Source organism: Mugil cephalus, chromosome 1, assembly GCF_022458985.1.
Source record: "Mugil cephalus isolate CIBA_MC_2020 chromosome 1, CIBA_Mcephalus_1.1, whole genome shotgun sequence".
NCBI classification, from domain to species: Eukaryota; Metazoa; Chordata; class Actinopteri; order Mugiliformes; family Mugilidae; genus Mugil; species Mugil cephalus.
This window is the reverse complement of record NC_061770.1, coordinates 46,084,888-46,097,133: the sequence shown is the minus strand read 5'-3', so window position 1 is coordinate 46,097,133 and position 12,246 is coordinate 46,084,888. Positions and strand designations below refer to the sequence as shown.

Below are 12,246 nucleotides of genomic sequence, written 5' to 3'. Positions count from 1 at the left end.
CTACTGTGACATACAGAATATGTAAGTCAGTCCTGAAATACAGCAAAAGTACTACTGCAATTCACACTCATCTAAAAAGGCGACCGCTAACGCTCCCAGATCAATGGTACAAATACTCTCAACAACAGTCAATTAACAACTTCACCAAACACTGCAGTACATGGAGAAGGCCTCAGAGAAATATCACATTATTTTAAACCCAGCTACACTACTATGAAATGCTACTGATGGTGCTGAGTAGCAGCCTCTTTTTATACAGACTATACATATCGTTACTTTCCACTATAATTTTACTAGTGACGTAAAATTAGTGACTTTCATTCATGCTGTTTTATTGAATGATGCACATCGTCTGTCTGTTACTGCTTGAATGTTGCTTAGTGTATGTTTCTTGTATTTGGATGTTTGAATGCTGTTTCTTTGTGCCCATTGGTGTGTCTGTCTACTGTTGTATTCATCTCTTCCTTCCTGTAAAGTGTCCTTGGGTGGCTTAAAAGGCGCTCCTGAAATAAAATGTATTATTATTATTATTATTATTATTATTATTATTATTACTAGTCAGTGTCGACTTCCATCACGTAATCTGAAGTCGTGCAACCCTTGGCTCACACTAGGCTCTACTTTGTGCTGAAGGGTTGAAACTGCTACTTTTGCAACAAGAAAAATAGTCTTCTCAAGGCTAGTTATTTCTCAAGGTGATATGTGGACACTAGCAAAACCTGTATTACTGTCGAGTTTAAACACTGTTGTTGTGGCCTCTGGTTTTCATTCTTTGGTTCTCACATTGTGAATACATGAAGGTACTGAAGCTACTGCTTAAGCTGAAATCCTGTATTTTGTAGGTTGCCGGGTTAGTTAAACAGAACTGCTTGTAAATGTTTTGAGTGTTGCTGCAAGGACACTCACGCCTGAAAGTGGATCGCCACATGCAAGTAAATATTTAGCTTTCAGTAAAGATAGTGGGTAACAGCTTGTTGCTTGTAGGTCAGGATTTGTAGCCGCTCTTTAAAGTCACAATATTAATAATTTTAATACTAACTGCCGGAGTAGACAGTTGAGTCATTGTTCCTGACTCGGTGATATTTTGTCTTTGCTTCTGGGTAAATAAGCTGATAATGTGCTGCTACTGTGTCTGTGTGTGGGCGCCACAAGTTTCTGTGAGTGACTAGAGGGGTACGACTGATATCTGAGAGTGCTCTGACCCGTCGTGCCCTGTGCCTCTCTTGGTAATCAACGACCGCTTACGTTCAAACGAAACCACTCGGGACCACGGTCACGTTTTCTGTGTGTATGTTGGCAGGAGTCATTTTTAAGTGGTTGAGAAGTGCTGGTGTGAGAAACAGTTATACCCCTCAGGCTTGTGGTGGCGCCGCAGTAAATAGCCGGACGGTGTTTTGAGTCTCGTCTGAAGAAGCCTGATGGGCTTTCAGAACTGAGCTCCGGCTCACATTAAGAGTTGGCTATGTATGGGTCACGGTTGCTTGATGTAGAGATTAAGAGTATGTAACAAACTGTCCTCTCGTTTGTTTTGTAAATTCCCTTCACAGGAGGTTTCAAGGCTTCTTCTCTGGGCTTTGGTACCAGGTGGAGTTGGATTTTGTAACCTAATGGTTGTGCATGTCAAAAGTGATTTTTTCACATGATACTGGGAGGTCAAGAAAAACTCAGTGAATCAAATTTCCTTCCAAAATATCCAACTGACATGTTGTGCCGTTTGTAACCTAGGTCGTATAAGTCACTAGAACCAGATTTAGGGACCCTTTGAAGGTGAATACCCATTTGACACCTGTGGAGACCTATATATCTTGAAGGACCACCATAGCAATGCTGAATTGATGTAATAGTCAGCCACTGGTTGCATATAAACTTGATAAAGCTTGGACTGAAACAAGCCTTATCCACAGAAGCCCCTCAACCCATAGGGCCCAAAGGCACGGGACACCTTTGGAAGTCCCATGTCCATTCTCTGATGAGTCACAACTGTTTTGGAGGTACAAGGGAGATCTACACAATATTAGGAAGGTGGCTGCAATGTTAAGCCTGATCCACCGATCTGATTTATGTCTGGACCAGTTACAAACCAAGGAGTGCCTTGGACCTAGAACTAAAAGTTCCTGCAGTTGAAAAGCATCTATAGTCTTTAGGTCTCTATTAATGCTGTTATTGTGGCAATAGAAGAGCCAGATTTAGAAAAGATCATTCAAGCTGAGGAAGAAATATCCCAGACAAGGTTATCGTAGCTTTACAAAGAAATACCAGGTAACAGTAGATTAGAAATAATGCAAGTAAAATACCAAATTAAATCATTAAAATCACACGAGGAGAACATTTGTAGAGGAGACCTTTCTGAAGTGACGTGTCTTTAAGGGAGATTTAAATGAGAGCTGTTTCGTCTGATTGGGTAAATTCCAGTCTCCTCTTGGATTTTCCAAGCGGGACCCTAGTGGAGGATCTTAGGATCATATGGGCTTGGAAAGTCAGGCATGTACTAATCTGGAGCCAATCCCATACATGCAATAAAAGTCATCAGTGAAGCTATTTTAATGGTACAGGAAGCTGCTGTATAGATGCCTGAGGTGGTATTATGCATGTTCTGATGTAAAATTGTGTGGGTAGATGCGTTCAGCCGAAGCCTTGATAGATTATATGGACTCAGTAATATTTGACCAGCTGAAAAACATGGATCTCATAAATCTGGTGCCTGTATTTGATCTGATAGTTTGGTTTTGCATTTTTGTGGCATCGGCTTCATGACATTGTGAGGCTCTTCCTGGCAGCGATGAGTTGAAGGGAGTGACAGAGCCGTGAGGGAGGGCGACGAGTGTGGGGTCGGAAGATGTCAGCCCGCATCTGGCCTTTGCGCAGAAGTCATCATCACCCACCCACCCACCTCTTTTGCCACCTGGCAGAAACCCCACACCTCTGACAAATATCCCCGCCGCACTTCCCGCTGCTCTCCCTCCCCCCGCTACCTTTATCCCAAAATTCGAGAGGATGACTAACACGCGAAGGCGGGCATATCTGTAATGTCACAGCCGTGGTCAGCATACTTGTTTTTCATGACATGCATTTCAGAGATTCTTATGTGGTAATAAAGATGACATGAAATCTGATTGGAGGCGGTAGCATTATATAGGAACGATATTTACCTGCTTAGGTTTTTGTAGAACGTGTTCATCAATTACGGGTAAAATTTTTGAATATTTTGCACAAAACTGTTGCTCATCATTTTTGGGATTTTGAAGCTCTCATATCTTTTTGGTGTTAAACTTGTAAGCACACACTGTGTAGAAGAGGCAGAGAGGGTGCTATAAAGGTTGAAAGGTCCAGACAGAAAACGAATCCTAAAAAAAAAAAAGAATCTTACTTATGAAGCTGCAGAAGATTTTTAGCTAAATCTGTTTTATAGACTTTGCTCCCAGTTTGTGTAAATAAGCGACTGTTGGCTAAAAAGACTGATATATCAGCTAGAAAGCAGATTACGTGTTATGTTATTTCCACTGTTTCTAAGAGACCAAAAAAGATCTGTCTTTGCAGGTTTAGGCAGAAATGTTATGTTAAGCTTCTAAAATGTGAATATCAGCCGTTTTTTTTTAACCCAGTTTTCCTTTTTTGGACTGTTGGTGTCAGAAAACATTCGTAGTAAATTCTTCAGCAAATACCTTTGGAAACTGAAACTTGTTTTTCTATAAACTCGTTTATAGAAGTAAGTAGAGAAAGAAATGACAAATTTATTGCCATTTCATGATATTGCAAACTTTAGATGCACTATCCATGTGCTAATGTGGCTGCTTTGTTTCATAGTTGCACACTTCTTTGGCTCACTTGAGGTATTTTGTAGCTCGGCATGTGGACCTTCAAGTAACACAAGAACCAGACATCGGCATGTTGCTCTATCTTGAGTTAAGGTCTTAAAATGTGCTTAGAATCTGTGCCTCTGCGTCTCAGTTACCGTAAAACTAGTTTTAACTCACCGGAGATGCAGTATAATTTTGAAGGACAGTAACCGAACAGACGGTGGCCTTATCAGTCACTCGTGGGTTACCTGGGAGCGCTGAAAAGCAGGATTGGCTTTAGCTGTAAAATTCCTCTGTAACTTAACAACTCAACACTTATAGACGTAAAAATACATTGATCAGTTAAAAACTAGATCCTATTTATATAAGTCATTATATAGTAAAATGTATAGCTACTGCTCTTCTCTCTCTCGTCATATTTTCTTAACACGCCAGATCTGCATGTGTACATTTAATTTTAACTATGTCAAGTTCCCTTTACCAGGCGTACTTAAACATGTTAACAGTGTCTGTGGAGTAGTGAGGCTTGAAGAGCAAACAAGGAAGCGGTTGAGGCCAACAAGTACGTCAGCTCCCGCGTTTCACGTCACCGAGTTAATCGGTCGGGATGAAGAACAAGAAAGGCTCTGGCTGTTTTTGAAGTTCATATTTGGAATAGGAGGGTGGTCGCGGAACGCAAATAGCTCTCGGGAAGCAGATTTTTGTCAGAATCACTTGGCATGATGCGCGTGCATTGCAAACTGCAGGCGCACTGCCGTCGATTGCACTGTCATGGTTATATGATATTTGAAGCTGGGTACAAATAAAACGTGTCTGTAATCTGTTCCCGCATATCTCCCAGAAGCAAACTTCCCCTTTAGCCTTAACCAGAAACTTGAGTCTTCTTTCACATGTGTTCACATATGATGTGCACGTATAATTTGCAAGTATTGACTTATTTTACACTCCTATGTATGTGAAAATTGACTCCCGTGGATGAGTTTTATTAGGAATCCAACCCAGTTAAACATAATCCTGTCTCTCGTTACTGGGAGTCTGGGCGTTGTCGGGGGGGGGGGGTGTTGAGTGACATCCGGGTGTCTGTTCCTGAGCGCAACCACAGGGGACGGCAGGTGCACGTCCTCGCCTCGGGGTACTGAACTGCATGCTGCCCGTCTGCCAAAGGGACGTTGGGCTGGATCGTGTTGCATCACTTTGAAACTGAGTGAAGCCAACTCAAGTCACAGCAAGGGCCAGTGGTTCTGCTGTGTGTACTTTATTAGTACTTGACAGGCCGTGCATAGCATGTCGTTGAAAAAGGTTAGGCCTGCATGTGAGCTCTGCGCCCGTGGACGCGCACTATACGTCGTACTTGAACTACGTTTAGCCTGTTATGAAAGGGGGGAAACTCGAGGAGGCAGTGGAATATCTATATAAAGAAGGTTCTTGAACTTGTTTGTTGATGTGTCTGAGAATGTTCTAGAGTTTATTTACAACCTAAATGTCAGAATGTGTTCAATGGTTGGCTAAATATCTTAAATATCTAGTCTCTTGCCAGAGTGAGACGTTTGATATCATTCTCGTATGGTTCAGAACTCCAAACTACAAACACGTCTCGAGTGCAGTAACTAACATGTTGCATCTCTTCAGATTAAGTGTTGGCTTCCGGGAGTTTCGATGCTGCCGTAGCTTTGCCTAAAGTAGTCGCAGTGGCCTAGCAGTACCTTTTGTTTTGTTTGTGCAAGGACTAAACAAATGAGAATAAACCGCCGTATTACTTGAACTTGGGATGGAGTCATGTGAAAACCTGCCTCCGCTTCCTGGTGTTATGCTAAGCAAAGCTACTTCTATCTGCATCCTTAATGCACAGACCCAAGAAAGGGAGCAGTGGAAAAACACTGAGTCTACTTTGTATTTTTGACTGGGAAGGAAGGGTTAGGGTTAGGGTTAGGGTTAGGGTTAGGGTTAGGGTTAGGTTAGGGTTAGAGTAGGGTTAGGGTAGGGTTAGGGTTAGAGTAGGGTTAGGGTTAGGGTTAGGCTGGGGACTCAACCCCGAAACCTAGTACGACCATGGTGTGCATGGTCCATTCCCTGGGTTAGGGTTGTTTTGTAAATGGTGACATGTCCACATCAGACAAATGCAAATAGCTCATGAAAGGAAGGCCCTAGAGCCTTGAAACTACGCTCTATCCCACCAAATGTAGCCGTGGGCTTTGCGCCTGCCCCACCCCCTAGTCTCTAGCACTTACTGTTCTTATATCACGATTTTAACATCCAAAGTTTCTGTATCTCGGGAATGGAAGGTCGTAGAGAGGTGGGACAAGTCCAGTATGTTCAGCATGGTCAAATTATGCCGGACAGATCACATTTCCAAGTCCTTATGAACTTCCGTTGAGGAGTTGGGGTTAGAGTTGGGGTTAGAGGTTAGGTTTTGTTTTAGAGTTGAAGGGAGACATCTCCTCTTTGTACAAAAGAAATAAGTTTTACTAAATCCAGTAAAATACCCTCCAGATCACCGAAACATTTATGTCTTATTTTGCCATATGTGAAAAAAACAAAACAAAAACAATCTTCCACCAATGGCAGTTTTTCATTCTCAAAAAGTCTACTGTGGTGAGACGAAATCCAGAGATCATGCCACACACTTCCCAAAAAACTACATTAGAAATTGCTAATGACTACAGACCACTTTGTTTGGCAAAGACCCAGGATATCATTAACAGGCTTCAGTGATCCAAAAACTAAGGATGATTTTATCATGTGAGTGATGGATTGAGTCTGCCCGGCTGTCACCGGTGATAAATGAGCTGTGCTGCCCGTTTTAATAAATCACAGCCACCATACTTTTTGTCCCAAATTTCTGACATATTAATAACAATTAGATTAATTATCCTCCCTCCGCAGGGTTGATGGCTTAGATTAATGTCTGAGGTGTGTCGTTGAGTAGAAATATCATCACTTAGGGTTATGATGATGGATAAGTGATGGCTGTAATAACTTTCAGTAAATTAGATGTGGACTGATGGGCTGATGGAGTAGACATCGGGGGTGAGTCGGTGCTGTTTCGAGAGAGCAGAGGCTCATGGGAAGACTCCAGCTCAACTCCCTCCGAAGTGGATAACAAATGTGTCTTTGTGTGCTGCAGTCTGACCATGTGCCGCTGTGTCTGTGCTAGGCCTCTGTGTGCACATGCATTACTGTCTCTTCGGGACTGACTGTTGAGCCTTGGGGAGAATCGAGCCTTTCAATCCCGTCACCTTGTCATCAACTGTAAACATTAAGACTATTTGATCGTTTTTTTTTTCACGCCAAAGTGTCTTTTCCTTTTAAAGTTTTAACTGGCTACCATGGCTTTTTTGTTTAGTTTGTTTGTTGTTCTCTTAACCACAGAAGCCACAAGGCGCCCACACAAACACTTACCTTTATTGTGTACCTGTGCCACAGATTGTAACGCTGCCTGTCACCATGTGCAAAGCTGCTCGGCCAGTCTCTGCAAATAGTTTTATGATGTAGCACTGGAAGCAACTTAACGTGGCCACGAAGCAGCTTTTTGACCTTGGCGCATGTGGTGTTGAATTTTAAAGAAGAAAACCAGCAGTGACAACTGTGACCATCTCTCAGGGCCGTAACATTTACTGAAAGTACATTTGCCCATTCATAAGTCTCCTTCTAAGTCATTTCAGTCAGCCTCTCTGCCAGCAGTGCTTCTTTTCCTCTTCTTTCTCATAAAGCAGCCGGCATTAAAGGCTCTGCGAGACATTTGTTCGTACGAGCGCTGCACACATTGTGGTCCCTCCAGTGACTCAGCAGGCGGTTACTTCCCTTATTTGGCGGCCGCTTTTACGTCACCGAGAAAAAAAAACAATTTGCATTTGTATTGTGAAAGAAGAACAGGAAGAGAAGGAACCACCGTGCGAAGTTGTTTAGACCTCTCGGAGGATTTTGGCCGCCGCTGATGTGGTGAAAGAGCTATTCAGAACCACATGGCAACCTCCGAAAAAAAAAAAAAACAGGCTTCAACAAGCAAAATACGCCACTTTAGCACCACAATGCTCGGATATAACTGTAGCCCTTTTTTTGTTTGTTTTACCATCACATAAACTGTCTCTTGATCCTCTCGTATTGAGTCCACATAATCAGGCTGGATTCTGCTCTCTGCTACGCTTGTGGTGTCTTTCAGCTCTCTTAATTCAAAGTGCGCCCAACCCAAGTACCTGTGGAGCACTGATATTTCCTTGAACTGTTTGTGTTTATCATGGATTGCTTAACAACTCTTAGAATGTGGTGGACATGGCTTGTACTAAATACCCACAGCGTTAGCTTTGGCCCTAGGTGCAGCCTTTCGGGGCAGGCAACCCTTTAAAGTCCTGCTCACCCTTGCATTTCTCTAATACCAACACAAATAGTCAGCAGAGTCTTGTTGCCAACACCTTTGTTAATGGTATGTTAACCAACTTGTGCTCCTATGTACCTTCCACTTGACATCCAAAGGATCCAGTTGTATACGCCTGTTAAGAAAAAGTTCACCAACACGTCCTGCATTGGTGACATATTTTTATCTTTGTTCAATCCCAGGATACATTTAAAACCCAGCGTGTTAAACAGGCGTTTGTTTTTATTCGCTAGCAATATACACGTTTATCAGCTATGACTGAACGCATACACTGCGATACGCATCACTGCGGCCACTTTCTATGTTTGAGCTGCTGTCACCTGAACTGACTGCGTGTTCCCATTATTAATCACGTGCAGTTGCGCATCTAATATCCTTTGACACACCGGGTTTGCGTGCTAATAAACACACTTTACAACAGCTGCTGGCACGCCCTAATCTCGCTGGTGTTGACACAACCTAGAGTTCTAAATTAATCCAAATAGAGGAAGAGTGTTCTCGGCCGTCTCATCTCGCTGCTCTGCACCTTTATGCCGAGACGCAGCATTTTGTGTTTGCATGACAGGAGGAATACCTCAAGTTCTCTCGTTCTTTGTAGTCGACATCTACCAGACTCCCGTTATGTATTCAACCTCACAGCGATCACTCGGGCTGTCTGAGCACACTGCACAGACGTCCTGTAGCGCTGGTAGATTCGGACGATGACTGCTGTGTCTAGGACACGTATGTGTCATTAAAAAGATAAAGATGTATGACTGGGAAAGAAGGGTTAGGGCTTTAAGAGCTTTTAAGACCATTTCAAAGGAGCTTTGTGCAGTCATGCGCTGACGATAACATCTGCCTTATAGCAAAGATATGATATTTTTCAAGCTGTGTTAGAAACTTGTTGTGCCGTTTCATCTCTTATCAAATCGGATGTGAAGCTCATTGATCTGTAACTGTGATTCGTGACTGTGTGAAATGTCGAACACTCAGCTGTGACTACTGATGAGGTTTCTCCTGAATGTCAGTCCAAAGGAGAGACTCCCGCATTTGTTTGCTGCTCGTGTGCACAGACTAAAGGTTTCCCACTGACCACACGTAGGTTGAGAACATTTAATTCCTTAGTGCATGCATACTTTTGCTTAGGCATACTTACTCTTTATCTGTCCCTTAACCACAATTAAAACCATTTGTTTGCACACAGGCCTGTTTCTGCTAACCTACATAATACACTTAGATAATTTATTCAAGATTTTTGCATGCACAAAATAATCCCTGAGGTATGTTGACTTAATACATAGTTGGGTCTCTTACTTTTACACATTTACTGGACCCTGAATAGAGGCTTAATATAGTGGACAAGGAATAGAATTTAAGGAATAGGTAGACATTTTGGAAATATGCTTATTACTGTACTTTAACTCTCCTGTTAGCTTGGAGTGATTAGCCTAACTTTACACAAAGACAGGAAATGAGGTGGAACAGTTAGCCTAGCTAACTTCAAGCTTGTTTGTTTTAACTGCGAGCAACTTTTGGTTTTACAGGGTACTTTTACATAAAGTTACCATTTACATGTGCTACACGTAAAGTACGTGTTTTTAGTCATTTTTGGTGGTTTTCAACACATTCAAACAGCTGTTATTAGATAAGCTGCTTAATAAAATACTAAAACTTCAAAATTGCTGTCAAGCTATATAATACAATTTAAACCCATATGCACTTCTTATTGGTTATTCTGCACACAAGCAGCGTTTTACACACCACGATTCAAGACGTATCCACACTTTACAACAGCAGCCACAACAGTCTGACACCTCCATTAGCCGAGCTAACGTTATGGTCAAAAAATTCAAAGCCATTAATACTGCTTACGGCTGACACGTGTTTAATACAACTCCACCTACAAAAGTATGCCTAGCTCGTGTTCTGTTGGCTGCAGCAGATGCGATGCAAGATCATTGTCCACGTTGTACTGAAGCCGTCGACAGATCCACAGGGTCAGCGTAGACACCTTCTAGCGGAGGAGGACGAGGCTCTGAAAAATGAAATCTTAGCGCGCTAACCTTACGTAATACATTGTCAATGGAGGCTTTCACTGCATTCCTGACACTATAGCTCCCATTTCTAGACACAGGCTGAACCGGTGCATTGATTTAGAACGGTGAACGGGCTGCTTCAATGGAACTGCACAGGATGTGTTCAAAATCAAGGATTAACCGCACATCCTGCAGATCATGGTATAACGGGAATTCAAGGACACTTCAGTGCAGAAATAAATAGCTATAGCCTTCTTAGACATACAGTTTATTATATAACCGTCCCAAGTTGTTCAGTGCTTCTCCTAATCTACACACAAAGCTAATACTCGGCTAATTCGTTGTAGCCTCGTATGGGACACTGACTGAACACAGCAGCCTCACAGCGTTCTAGTGCAGCAATACCAAAGGTTTATTAGTTATCAGAAACAGGTAAGGTGTATGAATTAGACGAATGTTTTTAACGTACGCCAAGGCCACACACAACCGCAGCGCTCGGAGATGAATGCCTCGCGGCGTTTGGTGGCCGGCCACGGCCCTCGTTAATGCCGCTGGTGTCCTGACAACTCTTTGGCGGGTTCGTTGGCGATGGCTTTCTCCGCAGGGGCAAAGAAGGACGTCCGGAAGCTGAACACACACACACACACACACACACACACACACACACATAAGTTACACAAAGGTGGAAGCGGTGCCTCCGCCATGTGCCTCTCTCCCCGTTCAAAGTCCCTAAAAGGAAGAAAGTGGAGCAAAAAGAAAGAGTGTGTGTGTGTGTGTGCGTGTGATCCGACGGCAGACTTTTAGGAAAAGCCAACTCTCTCAGTCAGAACCACACATGGACATGCACACGGACAAGCACGGCCATCTGCACCCCCCCTCTCTTAAAACCTATAGTGAAGCTAACAAATATACGTGTTTGTGTCTCTTGTTTTCCCAGTTCATAATAGAAGATATGAAGCAGCAGCAAACCAACAAACACAGCAACCTGCACCGGGAAGACCAGCACATCACGGTGGAGGAGCTGTGGAGGGGCTGGAAAGCCTGCGAAGGTAACATTCACCACTGACCATATGTCAAAAAAAAAAAATAAAAAAAAATACTGTGTATACAAAATACATAAAGGAGAAAGTTCTCAGTAGACTGGAATGCCACTGGAAGACATGCTGTGTGCAGCCATGGCTAAAATCCCCGTAAAAATATTAATGTTGTTTACAGAGAGTAGCATTTTACAGTTTGGTTTATTACACAACATAAAGCAGACCAGGAACAAGGAAAAACGCCTTCGCAGCAACTCGCTCGCTCATTGTCCTCCCCGAGGCTGCGTAGAGGTTACACACTTCGCTGTTTAAACACACCGCGGCACATGACACAGGTGTGGTTTCTGTGCGTGTGGAGCAGGTCCGGCATTGTTTTCGCCGTCTCGCCGTGCAGAGCGTTTCTGTGCTTATGAAGCCAAGCGTCCAGGACATCAAGTGAAATCAAAGTAAACTGATCTCAGTCATTTACTGGGAATATGTTACTTTTTTAGCTGCCTGAGAGCACATTGGGAAAGAAAGAAAGAAAGAATCCTTGTAAACGGCAAAGTTCGTAAAACCCAATCACTGCATCCTTAAATAGCTTTTCTTCCCCCCCACTCCTGTCTTTCTACACGTACGCCCAGTCTGTCAGCATGTACGTGCCAGTGTTTGTTTATCTCTGGAGCAAAGTGGTTTTAGAACCAAGTCCTTCACATGCATCTCAAATAAGAACAACTCAACTGCACAAAGCAAACATCCCAGCTTGTGGTGTAGGTGCAGTGCGGCTGCGAGCGGGGACTTCCTTTCCCTTTTAACCGTAAAAGTCATTTGCTCGTCCTGACATACTTTCACGCTAAAGTAAACACGCAAAGTGGCGACAAAGCAGGTAAACCAAACAGTAAAAGAAAAAAAAAACACTTAAATGTTCATGCATTAATTATTTATGTTGCGGTCTGGTTGCGGTTGGTGATTGGGGGACGTCCGCGCTGAATTCCACTGAAAGCGGCCCCCTGCAGCGCTCACAGTCGGCCCGTCGAGCACTT

At 43.1% G+C, this 12,246-nt stretch overlaps 1 protein-coding gene across 3 annotated transcripts in view; it reads left to right on the top strand.

Moving 5' to 3' along the window:
* Nucleotides 1-12,246, top strand: part of stim2b (stromal interaction molecule 2b) — a 41,617-nt gene that overhangs the window by 20,394 nt on the left and 8,977 nt on the right. For all 3 annotated transcript variants that reach the window (XM_047594166.1, XM_047594176.1, XM_047594182.1), the window contains exon 3: nt 11,125-11,236. In XM_047594166.1, the coding sequence (XP_047450122.1) occupies nt 11,125-11,236 (112 nt within the window). The remainder of the gene's footprint in view (nt 1-11,124; nt 11,237-12,246) is intronic.